Raw genomic sequence first — 15609 nt, 5'->3', positions numbered from 1 at the left:
CAAAGTTTTGCCAAAATTTGGACAGACTCAGTCTCAGTAACTTGTAGCAACTGTATTGGTCCTGCCTACTTTTGCCTCTGGCCCTGCCCAGCACGGGCAGATGTGACTGCTGGAAAGATGCCTACAAGGAATTCAGTCCTCAGGCTGGAAAAGATTCTCTACCCCTGTCTTTATATCTTGAAAATTTATTTTCTTTACATGCAAGACCACCAGCAAACTCTTTGCATTACAGTGTGATGGGGCCACCAGGCAGAGCCAGCCTCAGGCTGGAGTGGCATAGTGCTTCTGGTGGGCTTCTCCTTGTGCTGCCGCTGATTTGTCTCCCTGGTGACAGCTGATGCCTGTTCTTATCCCCTCCCCTCCTGCCATGGCCTTACTGCAGTCTGCTCTGGTCCGACCAGCAACGGGAGGCCAGGATTGTTGTCCCCTAATACAGAGATTGGGGACTCTTTTGACCTGGTGGGCCAGGTCTTTATTTTCCCCCTCCCACCCCCATGGGCCCACTTTGACAGGTGGGTGGGGACACCCGTCAATCATCTGACATCATAATGATATCAGGTGATGAACAGATGGGTGGTCCTGCACACCTGTCAAAGGTGGCCAGTGGGAGTGGGGGGAAATAGTGACCAAGCACGATTGAATCCCCCACCCATTGGCTGATGGGCAGGTATACATGTGTTCAGTCCTGCTTTCTGAAGGGATCACCTGGGCCCATTGAAGTGGTGCTACCTGCCCATCGAAGTGACATCACCTGCTTGACAGGTGGATGTAGTTCCACCAAAACAGCCCCATGGGACAAATTGGAATCTATCTATCTATCCCTCTCTGTTTTATTTCCTATATTGTTTAATCCTTTTGTAAACTTTAAAACACCATTGCAAGATGTTGCTATATCCGATCCCTGGCCAAGACAAATTTTTACTGAAGGAGAGGGAAAGTCTGGATGCGGTTTGTTTAATAGCAACTTAAATAAGACCACAGTCCCAAGAGAAAACATGGACTGCTAATAGGTGCTGAGAAAAAAGAAAAAGCTGCCGGTGTGCGGTGCTTCACATGGTCAAAACCACCTCCACATAATAAGTTCCAAGTGTCCCTGGGGAGATAATCACATGGAAGATGCAACGTATGACGCTGGCTATGGCTACTCTGAAATGGGCTGTAGTTCAATGGTAGAGTGTCTGCTTCGCATGCAGAAGGTCCCAGGTTCAATCTCTGGCATCTCCAAGGGCCTGAAATCCTGAGGAGCTGCTGCCAGTTACAGTAGACAATACTGAGCTAGATACCAGGCAGCTTGCAATGTTCCTAAGTGCTGAAGCATTTGTGGAAATCACAGATTGCCGTGGTTGAGCATGGTCCTAGGTTATGACTTCCATGCAACTGCAGGCATGTTCAAGAGAGCATCACTTTGGGGTGAGTTTGACTATACGAACCAGCTGTCTTGAAGCAATGCATGCCCTGGTTCAACTGCACTCCAACAGAAGTTTGTTATTAATTTGCAGAAGTGAATAGAAGCCCTCAAAATAATTAGTTCTGTATTCTTGTTAAGACCTCTCATGCTGTAGCCATAGATTGACTACTGTAATGTGGTGTTGAAGGTTCAGAAGCTGTAGGTGGTACATAATGCCACAGTGTGTTGCTGGGTGTGGGCAGGAGGATCATATTCAAAAACCAATTTGCATCAACTGCACTGGCTGCTTGTGAGATTCCAGATCCAATGCAAGGTGCTAGTCCTTACTTTTAAAGCCTTCCATGGCCTCCTACTGAAATGCCTTGGAAGAACACCTATGTCCAAACAGGTTTGCAATTTAAGAACACTTCAAGATCCTCCCATTTGTGGAATGAATTTGTCATTTCCAGGGATGAGAGCTTTCTTGATGTTGATCCTGGCTGTGTGAATTAAAGATTTGCTTCTCCCTTCCATTTTATTTCCAGGTGCTTAAGAGAGTCTGAAACGACCCATTATTCATTTATGAAATTATTTAACCCAAGCAGCCCAAGCAAAAGAGAAAAGCTTGCAGAGAGAAGATACTTGAAGCAAGTGGTGGCAGATGCCCATTGTGACTGGTTGGGAAGAAAGCAGGGATGCCAAGGGTTGGTGCCAACAATCGGCAGAGTCAATGTCGGACAGAGCCAACCTGTTCCAGTTTTGTCCCCTGATGAGTTTTGCCAAGGCAACACTAAGGCGGAGGAAACTGACAGGCAGTGATAGCAAACTGAGGTTAGTGGAGCAGTGCCCCATCTGCCCAACTAGACCAGCCTCCCCTGCTTAAAGCCTTTTCTCTCCAGTCCCGTTCCAGGTCATAATCACTTTCCCTGAACTGCTTTTCTACCTGAAAGGATAGGAGAGAAACAGGGGCCACAGAGCTTCCCTGTATCTTTTCCCCCAAGTGTGAAAAAGATTCTGGGGGTAAGTGATTTTAAAGCTGAATGCAATGAAGCAGCCTCTGCTCTAGGCCCAGCTCTGGGTTTAAGAGGGCCTAGGGAAAGTCCTCTGATAGGCCCCATCATAGAATCATAGAATAGTAGAGTTGGAAGGGGCCTATATGGCTACCGAGTTCAACCCCCTGCTCCATGCAGGAATCCAAATTAAAGCATACCCGAGAGGTGGCTGTCCAACTGCCTCGTGAATGCCTCCAGGGTTGGAGAGCTCACCACCTCCCTAGGTCATTGGTTCCACTGCCGTACCACTCTAACAGTTAGGAAGTTTTTCCAAATGTTTAGCCAAAATCTGGCTTCCTTTAACTTGAGCCCATTATTCTGTGTCCTGCACTCTGGGATGATCGAGAAGAGATCCTGGACCTCCTCTGTGTGACAACCCTATCCACTTACCTTCCTTGGTAAGTGGGCCCTGGCAGGCTTATTTGACTCCGGTGGCAGCATTCCAAACGCTGCTTGGCAGCTGGGTCTAGCCACAATCTAAATTTCCCACAATTCCACAGAGGGACGCTAGGTCAGGGGCATTGTGGGAAATTGACATGGTGGCTACATGTAGCAACTGACATTGTTTGGAGTGTCAGGAGAGAAAAGAACATTAATGGGAGCCCAGAGCAGGCATCAGCAGTGGCCCTTGGCAGACAACAGTGGCCTTGGCAGCTGCATAAGGTGCTGGTCTTTCTTTCTACAGTCACCCATTTTCTGCTCAGACACAGCCTGCTCAGGCTGTTTGGGGCTTAAATATTTCTTTTTCAAGTGCAGGAGAGAATCACAGGACTCTGCTTAATATTTAGGAAAAACATAAAGCTCATCATTTTTTTTTATCTTAAAGCTCATCTGTTTAGAAAAAGCAGATAAATAATAAAATAAATAAATAATATTTAAAAAACCCTCTCTTCTTTCACCGTAAAGCAATATCATAGTCCAAACCTTTCATTATTTTATTTATGACCCACTCTCATTTTACACTGATCTCTGACTGCTGGTTGCTTTAGGCTGCTGGTGTTCTAAGTGATGCCTTTGATTATTGCTTTATTTTTATGGATATTTGGGTTGGCGTAAACTGTCTTGAGCAATTTCAGGAAACACGGAACAGGCATGTTTGAAATAAGGGATGGGGGAGCTGTGATCCTAGAGATCTTACTGGTCTACAAGTCCATTCATCCCTGACCACTGGCCATACTGGCAGGGAGCTGATGAGAGTCAGAGTCCAACACCATCTGGAGGGCCACAGCTTCCCCAGCCTTGATTTAAACCAATACATTGCAGAGCAGTTAGCATGCTTGCTGTTGGTGCTACAGTATATTAAATAAAAAGAGAGGTGTTCATGATCCAGTATTACCGTACAACAGAAATAGTTAATTCTATCTTTTCTGTTTTGCAGTACCACTTATATACCTCTGTTTTTTCTTTGGAGAACAATATCACAGCTCAAATATTTCCCTCTCTTTTATTTTCATTATCATCCCATTCTCATGTATCTTTCATGCTGTTCAAACATTTAAGCTGCAAAACTGAAATCTCTGCAGGGTTAGTTTCACTTCCACATACCCCTTTTGCATCGATCACGCCAGGTTTTGAGTTAAACTTCACTGTCTTTAAACGTGCCCTCTCTTTTCTTTCAACCCTGGAAAGAGAGGGAAGAGAGGTGTACAGTTATAACATGTTTGCACTAACCAGTTGTAACATGTTTGCACTAAACTGAGAACTTGAATTTGAACCTTCATTTTATATATGTTATATAAAGAGAAAAAATATTGGCATAACCGCAGGGCAGATCCTCAATAGGGTTGCCAGGTCCATGGCCTGAGACTGACCCTGTATCTTTAGGAGAAAAGAAAGCCAGCCAAGTGCAGGTGTTCTTGCAACACTGTAATGGGAAAAAGCACAAGGTGGAATTCTCCCTTCCCCCTAGTTGTGCAGGGGGAAAGGAGAATTCCACCTTGTGCTTTTTCCCATTACAGTGTTGGAAGTACACCTGCACTTGGCTGACTTTCTCTTCTCCTAAAGATACAGGATCAGTCTCAGGCCATGGACCTGGCAACCCTATCCCTCAATCCAGTGTAGACGAGGCACAACCAAGGATAAGTAGGGATGTACAAACCTGTCAATTTTGGTTTCTCTCAGTTTTCCAGTCTTAAGTTCAGTTGGTCACATTGTCAGGTAGACAGTACTAAAGCTAGATGGTCCAATGGTCTGATTCAGCATAAGGCAGCTATCCATGCCCCTATCCCTTTTTGCGATTTTCCAAGGATGTACCTGCGTTTCTAATTCAGCAGAAACTCAAAAGCCAACAGCCTCTTTCAAAGGTTAAGGATGGGCTTTTTTTATATACATGGGAGCAAGCTGAAAAACATGACGGGTTAATTTTTGTAGAACAAAATGATCAGGACAACATTATTTTCGACAAGCGATAAAATAAATGCTTCTATTTCAGCGTTACTAGTTTTTAACATTGCCAGCTGCAGTGCACAGAGCTCAGGTTACTATAGATACAGCTGAACTTTGGAATAAATGGTTTTTATTCTTGCTGAAAAAAACAACACGTTCACATGGAAATGGCTGAAATGCAGCTTTCATATCTGATGTGTGAACCTCGAGCCACAGGAAAGGTGTTAATTTTAAATTTGCAGATGAAACTGGGCACTGAGGGGGAATGAAGACTTGAGGCTATGTAACCCCCCAAATGGTAAAAAAGCAGTTCCTACCAAAAATTTTTTTTTTAGCTCATAGCTAAACACAGCTTTTTAATTATTATTACAGGCTCGTATTTCTCTGTCTGCTAACCCCTGAAAGCTGCTTCATTTTATTTTGGAACTTATTCCATGCATACAATCTAAAACCAGCTTGTGTTTAATAACTGCTTCAGACTCAGCCTTCGGGTTACGGTAACCCTGCCATTTTCAGGGAAAATGTGCCAACTTTTTGCCTTGGAAATGCTCTGCCTTTCCTTAGCTAGCGGTTCCAGCAACCTGGGGAGTGAGTTGAGATCAGTTAGCTCACTCAAACACACTGTTGATTAACCTGGAACCACCCCTCTGCAGAAATCCCATGGGAGTGGCCCCTCACCCCTCTGCACAAACTGGAATTTTGCCTGGACACCTCTTAATTTTGGCCCTATGCGATGCAATGAAGTTGCATAGGGCTGAAGAGTTGTAGGGGCAAAATCTTAGGGTGGTGATGTGGAGAAGCTAATTCCACCAAAGTCCTCTGCAGATGTGGGTGCTTCCTCCACCCACCTGCAGATTTTGCACATACCCCATCTCTTGCCCTGTGCAATGCAATGGGGAGGCATCACTCCATTACACTGCATATGTCTGGCTTTAAGAAGTGTGGAGGGGGGGGGTTAATCCAAATGTTTAGAGGGAAGCTGGGTCTTCCGCAGGGGTGGCTGGGTGGTTTCCTCCCCTTACCCACAGATTTTGTCCCTGCACCTCTTAATACTGGATCTATGCAACATGATGGAGTGACGTTGCTCCATTAGATTACATGGGGCCAATTTTATTTTGTTTAAATTATTTATTTAATACAGTTATTCATATCCCGCCTTTCACGAAATTCTTCCAAAGCTTATAAGAAACATTATGCTACTCTTTAAAAACCCTCCTCGACAAGCAGTATCAACAGACAAGATGTCATCAGGATCCTTTCTGCAAGGTATGGTAGATTGTCAGGTGGGCAGGGTGGGGAGGGGGAAGAGGCCTTGATGTGGTCTTCACTTGCCTTACTCTCTCTCTCTCTCCTGGAATCCTTCCCACAGGGCAGCTGATGGTAGATCGCCCAGTTTTAAGACAGGGGCTTTGGCAGCCAAAATGATGTTAGATTCAGGTGCCAAGGCTCTGCCCTCCCCTTCAGCCCCGGTTTACAAGGCTTTGGTCAGCCTTTCCTGGGCAAGCAAAGCATTTGTCAACAGGGAGGCCAGCAATTCTTCATATGCTTGTCCAACCTGTGGTGGTGGAGGGCATGGCCCATGACCCCTCCCCTTACATGTGGCCAGGGCCAACGCTACCACCAAGCAAAGTGAGGCAGCTATGCCTAGTGACAGTTTTGTCACATCATAAACTATCTGTTGCTGGATGTGTGATTATTGTATTTTTGCTGCCAGGGAGGGGAAGAGGTTCTTGTGGAATGCTCTGCCTCAAAATAGGCATCAAAATAACTTGGCTGGCTTGAGGGAGATATGATCGCACTCTTATTTATTTATTTATTATTAGGTTGTACCCTGCCCTTCCTCCCAGCAGGCGCTCAGGGCGTCAAACAAAAGCACTAAAAACACGTTAAAACATCATAAAAACAGACGTTAAAATAGATTAAAACAAAATGTCTTTAAAAACATTTTTTAAAAAGCTTTCAAGACATCTTTAAAAAAAGGTGAAAGTACTCTTTAAGTACTTGAAAGGCTGTAACACAGAGGAGGGCCAGGATCTCTTCTCAATCATTCCAGAATGCAGGACACGGAATAATGGGCTCCACTTACAAGAAGTCCCATTTCAGCCAAACATCACGAAAACTTCCTAATCGTTAGAGTGGTACGACAATGGAACCAATGATCTAGGGAGGTGGTGGGATCTCCAACCCTAGAGGCATTCAAGAGGCAGTTGGACAGCCACCTATCGGGTATGCTTTAAGTTGGATCCTTGCATTGTTGGACTCCATAGCCATAAAGACCCCTTCCAACTCTATTATTATTCCACCTTGACATGTGTGTGTGTGTAGATTTGCTTCTCTGCTTAAGACAGCCAAATGTCTTTGTCTGACCCTGGGAAGGGATGTGGCTCCATGCTAAAGCATCTGCCTGCAGAATCCGTGGCATCTCTAGGTAGGGCTAGGTAAGGTTCCTGCTTGGGACCAATGGACTGACTCAGAATAAAGCAGCTTTCTATGTTCCTCTGTGGGCTTTGAATGTGTTCATATACCCCCCCCCCCGGTGTTCCTTATCATTTTGCAATGTATGACTCCTTACAGAGATCCACAGTTTCTCTGTCTGAATCAGGAGAGGTGGTGGAGGAGCTAGACCAGTGCTTCGAGGTAGTCATGGGTTGGATGCGGGCCAATAAACTGAAGCTGAATCCTGAAAAGACAGAGGTGTTACGTATTTTGAGTTCTCAGATCTGGAAGGTGGGGAGACAGCCTGTTAGGGAAGGGGTTACATTTCCCTGGACGGAACAGGCATGTAGCTTGGGGGTGCTCCTGGATCCAGCACTGGTCCCCTCTGTACTATACATTTAAAGCAATAGCATATCACTTTAAACAGTTATAGCTTCTCACCAAAGAATCCTCAGAACTGGAATGCGTTATGGGTGCTGAGAATTGGTAGGAGATCCCTTATTTGCCTCACAGAGCTACAATTCTGAGTTCCCTGGGAAGAAGGATGGCCAGGGATTATGGGAGTTGTAGTTCAACAACATCTGGAGGGCCCAAAGTTCCCCACACTTGGTGTAGACAATACTGAGGTAGATGGACCAATGGTCTGATTCAGTATAAGAGCTTTCTAAATTCCTATGAATGTTGATGTTGGCCTTGCAGGCTATCCTTTTAACATTCTACTTCTGGATCTACCGAGTTTAAAAAGTCTTTCTATTTTCCTCCGCTCTGTTTAAATGCCAGAAGTACACACAGGGAAATGCCCTTTATAAATAATTTTCAAGGGCAAGGAATCAGCGATTTTGCCTATTGCAAAAACTTCTCCAGACCCCAAAACCATGTTACATCTTGTTATTTTGCCTGGGTTGTCAGTAGGACACGTTGATCCACTTGACTGGCTTTTCCCTTTAGATGGCAAATGTTAAGCAAGATACCTTTTCCAACACCCCTCAAGATTTTAAACCTTGGTCTTTTAACATAAGAGCGGGTTTGTTAGCTTTAGCTGAAGTGAGTGCTTTGAGCAGGCTTCCAGGCACAAAGGGAAAAAGATAAAGATATGATGTAAAATTGATAGGCACAAATGCATACCCTTCTTTTTTACTTTTCTTCCTCTTGGAAATTGGAGGAGCGTCTTCACAGTCAGAATGTGTCCAAAAAAACTACCCTTTGCTAACACCTTTGAATGTTATTTCCCTCTCGCCTTACAGCAAGGTTTGTTTTATCCCAAAATGAACTTAGTTATATTTCACACTTGAATTTGCTTTTTGCAAAGACACAATTAAATGTCCAGCATGCCAGCATACTCAGTTCTATGTATGTTTTTAAAATTTTGAGTAAAGTTGGAAGAGGCTCCTATGCCTGTCCCCGGACCTTATTGTTGCTAGGGCTAGTGGAACAAACCTAACTTAAAATAATGGCATGCAGTCTAAGAGACACAACATCAAAGGAAAAAGGAAGTGACAGAAGAAGAAACAAGAGAATGCAGATACCAACTTTTGCTAGGTGGAATGGCCATGGCTGGAGACCACTGGGGAGAGGAGGAGCCAAAGGGGCAGGTGGTCCCAGCTGAGCCAATAGGCTGGGCTTCACTTCTGCAGTTGGAATGACCATTTATTTATCTACAGCAGGGGTGGCCAATATGGTACCCTGCAGATGTCCAACTCCCATCAGTGCCAGCCAGCATAGCAACTTGTCAGGGATGATGGGAATTTCTAGTCCAACATCTGGAGGGTACCATATTGACTACACCGTATCTAAATTATTTTTAAGCTGCTTTTAGAACTACGCTCTGCACAATGCAACGTATTAAGGAGTGAGAGACAAGGTACAACTGAAAAATAGTCACAGCAGAATAGATCTACAGATTAGTAAGAGAAGCTGTTCTGGAGATGCAAGCTTGTATTTGTGGCGTTAGTTAAAGGAGAGGTGGTGAAACTGTGGCCCTCCACATGTTGCTGTACTACAACTCACATCTTTCCTGAACATTGGCCATGCTGGTTGGGGCTGATGGGAATTGAAGTCTAGCAACATCTGGAAGGCTATATGTAAACATAGGGCTGGTTTTCTTCAAGGAAGTACACAGAATCATAGAATAGTAGAATTGGAAGGGGCCTATAAAGCCACTGAGTCCATCCCCCTGCTCAATGCAGGAATCCAACTCAAAGCATTCTCGACAGGTGCCTGTCCAGCTGCCTCTTGAATGTTGGAGAGCCCACCACCTCCCTAGGTAATTGGTTCAGCAGCAGCAGCAGGAGACTTTTTTTTTAAATGGAGAAATGCAGTGTGGCCACTTCCTCCAAACTGATATGTCAATTCCCACCCACAAAGGACTTGCCTCCAATTTCATTGGCTGTTTCAGGTCCCAAATGGTTCAACTGAACTGCGTTGGCCTAATGACAATGGGTTGCACTCAAGTAAGACCTACTCAGAGTAAAGTAAACCAATTGAAATTAATGAACCTGTTTGTTATATCTGCTAACTTCAGTGGGTCTACTCTGAGTAGGACCAGCATTGAATGCCACCCAATGTCTTTTCCATAAATGAAACATGAAGGCCAGTTGTCAAATATCTCTCTCGATATGTTATTCTATCGAAGAAAGGATGATGTAATGCACTGGCATGTCCTAGCAAGGTTGCATCTGGAGGGACACAGATTTCTGCATCCCTTGCTGGTAGGATCTCATCTGTACATTTTTTGGTAGGAAAAGTATGGATCTTATCTGCACTTTTTTTCCTGTTAGATATTTCTCATGTATGTTTTAATGTATCATTTGTATAGAATAAATAAATAAAGCAAAAATGTCTTGCAAAATAAATTGTATGCGTGTGTGTGTGTGTAAGCCATCGCACCCAGTATTACCTCCTTTTGCTGGGAATGACGCCCATCTCGTCACTGTCTCCCTCTACCATGACCCTTCTTGCTTGCCACCATTCGTCATCAGATGCGTTGATGACATGGAGGATATCGCCATACTTGAAGCTGAGTCCTTGACTTGGGAGGCCGCTGTCCTTGCTTTTGTCGTAGTCAAACATAGCTCTGGCAGAAGAAAAGAAAGGCACAAATAAGAGTTGATGAGATTGATCATGACAGCCCTTACTCAGCCACCTCTTCCTTTATTCAGTGACCTTACTTTAATTGCATGTTTAAGCAGACATTAAGCAGGGGAGATTCATCTTAAGCTGTCAGCAGAAAAGCTACATTTTCCCCATCTGGAAAAGATGTATGTGTACATGAGACAGACCATTACACACAGACACAAATATATGAATATATACAGAGCCACTATTCTTCTTCATTGCTAATGTCCTTTTATAGTACTAGAACTGGCGGTCACTAAAAGAAATTGATTGGCAATGAATTGAGGACAGTCAAAAGAAAGCAATTCTTCATATGATGCAGGTGTGGGAAACCTTTGGCCCTCCAGATGTTGCTGAACTACAACTCCCATCAGCCCCAGAGACCATGGGCAGGGATGATGGGAGTTGTAGTTCAGCAATGCCTGGAGGGCCAAAGGTTCCCCACACTTGATATGATGCATGGAACTCACCGTAATATGATGTGGTAAATGCCGATGGTTAAGATGTCTTTAGACAAATTTGTGGACAATAGGTCTAACAAATGGCTAATGCCTATTGATATATGGAACCTCCAGGTTTGTAAGCTGCATATGTCAGAATAGCATCTGCTGAGGAGTAAGAACAGGAAAGGACTACTGCTTTCATGCCCTGCTGGTGACATCTGGGAAGACACCTGGTTGGCCACTGTATGAAAGAGGATGTGGGACTAGAAGGACCTTTGGTCTGATCTAGTGGGGCTCTACTTATGCACCCTTTACGAAGATGGAACGTTATGCAATAAAGTAAGCAAAGAGTCAGGTTCCTGCCCCAAAGAGCTTGCAAACAAAGCTTTGCAAGAGGTAGGAGAGAGAAACCAGTAGCAAGGGTAACTGGGGAAGAATATACACTATTTATTATTTAATGTGCTGCCTTTTTTTAAACCCCCCTTTTCCTCCTGTCGGAGCTCATGGTGGCATACAACAAAGCAAATAACACCCTATTTAAAAAGTCATTATATAAAAGTAATCTTGAAAACTGAGAGTGGTATTCATGGTTAGTCCTACTCAGAGTAGACCCCATAAGAAGACCCAGCAGGCTCTGATGTTCTTATTGAAGGTCATAGACATGACAAACCTAGGTTCATTCATTTCCCATGGGCCTACTCTGAGTAGAACTTAGATGAATAGAACCCAATAAGTTTGGGAACCTCTGTTTTAGCATTGGTGGTCCCCAGTACATATTGTACAATAAAATACTATCTCCTCCTTTGAGCTGCTAATATAAACACAGAAACCTTATATATAGTGCTTATATAGAGTCACAACACACAAGATGTTAGTCAATTGTTTCTCCATGCTTTGGCATTGGCACAGAAGGTGGAATCCTCTCCTGTGGTTGATCCCCAAACTCCCAATACTTGCACTGAAGTTGATAAGGGCACTCTCTCTTTGCAGTTACTGGATGACCAATGTCTTTTGACAAGCCAACTCATATCAGTAAATTATTTGTTGAAATCCCCCAAGTTAGACAACTGGTTGAAAAATGTTATCCTGGAGTCGGTGAGTGACTGGATGAGCAGGAATAAGCTTAAGCTGAATCCTGACAAAACTGAGGTTCTGCTGGTGGGAGACAAGGGAAGATTGGGGATCACTGACCTGGTGCTCAACAGAGTACATCTGTCCCTGAAAGACCAGGTCCGCAGTCTGGGGGTCATTCTTGACTCTCAGCTATCTATGGAGGCTTAGGTTTCTGCCGTAAGGCGGGTGGCGTTATATCAACTCCATCTGATTCGTAGGATACGCCCCTACCTCCCCAGCCATTTGCTCCCTTCGGTGGTACATGCTTTGGTTTCTTCCTGCCTAGACTATTGTAATGCACTATATGTGGGTCTACCCTTGAAAATGGTCTGGAAGTTGCAACTGGTGCAGAATGCGGCAGCTCGCCTGGTGAAAGGCAGCAGCCGAGATCATATCACTCCAGTCCTTAGTAGGGAGCTGCACTGGTTGCTAGTGGTCGCCCGGGCCAAATTCAAGGTATTGACTTTAACTTTTAAGACCCTATATGATGCTGGCCCAGTCTACCTAAAAGAACGCCTTCAATATCACCAGGGGGGTCGTTTAACAAGATTGACCACGAAAGGCCTACTCGATATCCCACCAGTTAAAGCAGCTAGACTGGTGAGGACTAGGGCGAGAGCCTTTTCAGTTGTGGCCCCCATGTTATGGAATTCTTTACCAATTGACCTTCACCAGGCCCCCTCTTTGATGTGCTTCCGCCGGGCCTTGAAGACCTGGCTCTTCAATCAGGCTGTCGAGGTGGGCTAGGTTTTATCAGGTTTGGCAGTTATTAGTTGTGATTTTAACCTTTCTGTATATGCTTTTATAGTGAGTGTACTATATATTTCCTTACTGTACGTCGTCCAGAGTGGCGGGTCAACCTGCCAGATGGGCGTCTAATAAATCAATAAATCAATAAATCCTAGCATAGTCATGTGGGCAGGGCTGATTGCTTGGCTCTTTTCCATCCATCTAAGTTTCCCATTGAAATTGTGGGACTCCCTCCCCACCAAGGCGCATCTGGCATCATCACTGTACAGCTTTCACCATGCGCTGAAGACGCACCTATTTACTCTGGCTTTTGACCCTTGAGATGTATATTTTAGGACCTACCCTGTGAATTTTTTTTGGTAGTGTTGTGATTTTAAGTTCCTTTAAATTGTTTTTAATGTTGCACATTTCAAGCTGAATCTATCAAATCTGCACTTCCTGAAACAATATGAGAACTGAAACACAGAAACCCTTTGAAATTTGCACTTATTCAAATTTTGCAATGCAGTTTACCAACCAAACACTGTTTACAAAAATGCATATGTTAGGGGAAAGTGTACAACATACAAAAATGTATTATATTACGAGAACTGTCTTGCAAAAATGTGTACAAAACTGCCTACAAAAATGTGTTTATTAGGAGGAATCCGCACTAAAATGCTGGAGAATTTTCATGAGCATTTTAAAAAAAAAGAATTGCAAATTGTTGCAGAAATGTGGAGAACTGAATTTAAGACTGGAAAAATGAGAAACTGAGAGAACTGAAACGGACAGAACTTTCCATCCTTAGTCATAACCCACCCTGGGACTTCAGGGTGAAGGGTAGGTAATAAATTAAAATCCTACTCCTTCTCTTCCAATTGTTATGCTTCTTCCCAATAGGGGTGCTGATCAGGGCCGGCTCCAGGAATGCCGGGGCCCTCGTGCTTGCCCGGGGCCCTGGCGTGTGTGTGCGTGCATGCACGCAGCCCCCCACACCCCCACCTACCTGTCTGCTGTCTTTTACCATTGCCCTTAATGAAGATGTCGGCTGCGGTTTCCCTAAGGGGATGACGCCTCTGCCGCCATCTTTGTTGATGGCAATGTGCGTGCTACGGGTGCATCTCTGCCATCAACTAAGATGGCGGCAGGGGCTTCAGTACCTTAGGAAAACTGCAGCCGCCATCTTCATTAAGGGCAATGGTAAAAGACAGCAGACAGGTAGGTGGGAGTGGGGGGGCAAGGGGAGTGGAGGGGCAGCTGAGGGGCCCCCTGTAACTCCAGGGGCCGTCGGGCCAGTGCCCCACCTGGCCGCCCTTTAGAATCGGCCCTGGTGCTGATTATGCACATACATAATGCAGTTCTATAGGACTGCATCATGGAAAGCTGGTTCCTAGGCATGTGTGTGTGTGCATGAGTGAGGGGAAGGACCCTTCTCTCCTCATCAGAACAAAAGGCCTGAACGCCTTTGTAGTAAAGCAACTTTTATACAAACGATTACATAAAATTAATCACCCCTTCCATTGTCATTCAGTCACACAGAGCTGTTATGGCATTATTAAGGGTAGACAAAAAACACAGCGCGCTACACAGGCTAATGAAAAGAACATTTGCAAAATGGTCATTATCACAGTCATTGCTGCTTTATGGCTTATGGCATTTGTATGACAAAATAACTTTTAAAGCCATGGGAGCATCCATCTAGGGTCAAATTAGGCAATGAAGGAGAAGGCTATTCTTGGCGTGCCTTTTCACAGGGAAACTGCACTTCTCAATTCTGCACTTCTCAATCCCCCCCCCCCCAAGTTATGGGTGTTCCATGGTCTAGCTGAGTGGGCCAGCCTATTCCAGTCACTATACTGAGATTACCAAAAATGGGTTAAAAAAAATCTTAAGGAACTGTTATATGGGAAAATGTCATGAGATCTTTATTTGTAAATATGCTTTGGATTATGCATTCTCTTGGGCAACAATGTTCCGCTGGTGCAAAACATTTCGCCAAGCAGAACAAGTATACAGTTAAGCGGCTTTAACGTCCTTCTGGGAGGAAGGGCGGGATATAAATTTAATAACAAACAAACAAACTTAGTGCTACATTGGACACAAGCTAAGAAATTACATTTGAGAAACTGATATCGAGGATGCTCCTTTATTGGGCAGGGTTTTATTGTATTTTAGAGATTTAATGAGAAATTAAAAAAAAACAGCATTCACTTGCCAGTGTTGGAAAACTAAACGTCAAAGTTACATACTTTGCAGATCAAGGGAAGATCCTGTGCATTGCCAACTTTATCATTGTCAGGCCCAGGATGCGACTCAGGAACCAGACCAGAGGTTGTAGTTAATTCGTGTTTTATTAGAGTAATGTCCAACAAAGACTGCGCTTTCTCATGAAGCAATACAGGGATACAGGTCCTGCGACATTGGGAGAAAGTTGACAGAGCAAGGGGCTGCTTCCCGCCTGTTCTTTAAGAAGGGGCTAAACGGGCGCGCAACCTTTCACTCCTCCTTAACTCCCCCTCAGGTACTGCCCGCCTTCCCCGCCTTCTCTCCTGTCTTTTCAACTGTCTGCGTGTGCGTGGTGAGGGGGGAGGCATCACCTCCTCCTCTTCTGAAGTGTCCGATTCCCCTATGGGTGATAAAGGAGGAGCTGAGGGTAAACCATCCCTCCGCCTTTCTGCTGTGATCAGCCCTCCCTCTTGCTCTGAGCTGCGGAGAAGGGAGGGCCTGGGAATGTCTGGGGGGGATTCTAAAACTTCAAGGCTCTCAGGCTCCCCGTTGCTAGGCGACCCTATCTCTGGCATGTCCTCTGTTTCGGCTTCGCTCCACAGAGGGTAAGTTCCTCCCTCCTCCCTCTGCCAGCCATTTGAATCCTCTTCTGACAACCCCCCAGGAGCCCAGCTCATCCTCCCGACACCATCCCCCTTCTCAAGCTGTGCCCCCCTCCCCC

At 44.8% G+C, this 15609-nt stretch overlaps 1 protein-coding gene across 13 annotated transcripts in view; it reads right to left on the bottom strand.

Moving 5' to 3' along the window:
* The window catches only part of DLG2 (discs large MAGUK scaffold protein 2), a 1398326-nt gene that overhangs the window by 71642 nt on the left and 1311075 nt on the right, over positions 1 to 15609 (bottom strand). For 12 of the 13 annotated variants that reach the window (XM_061628927.1, XM_061628928.1, XM_061628929.1 and 9 more), the window contains 2 exons: positions 10157 to 10333; positions 3985 to 4060 (listed from right to left, as the gene is read on the bottom strand). In XM_061628927.1, the coding sequence (XP_061484911.1) occupies positions 3985 to 4060; positions 10157 to 10333 (253 nt within the window). Of the gene's footprint in view, positions 1 to 3984; positions 4061 to 4697; positions 4780 to 10156; positions 10334 to 15609 lie in introns of those variants that run through there. The other variant, XM_061628936.1, reaches the window with a different exon arrangement.

The sequence above is a fragment of the Rhineura floridana genome, chromosome 5, assembly GCF_030035675.1.
Source record: "Rhineura floridana isolate rRhiFlo1 chromosome 5, rRhiFlo1.hap2, whole genome shotgun sequence".
Classification (NCBI taxonomy): domain Eukaryota; kingdom Metazoa; phylum Chordata; class Lepidosauria; order Squamata; family Rhineuridae; genus Rhineura; species Rhineura floridana.
Note: the sequence above shows the minus strand (reverse complement) of the source record. Positions and strands in the feature narration are given on the sequence as shown.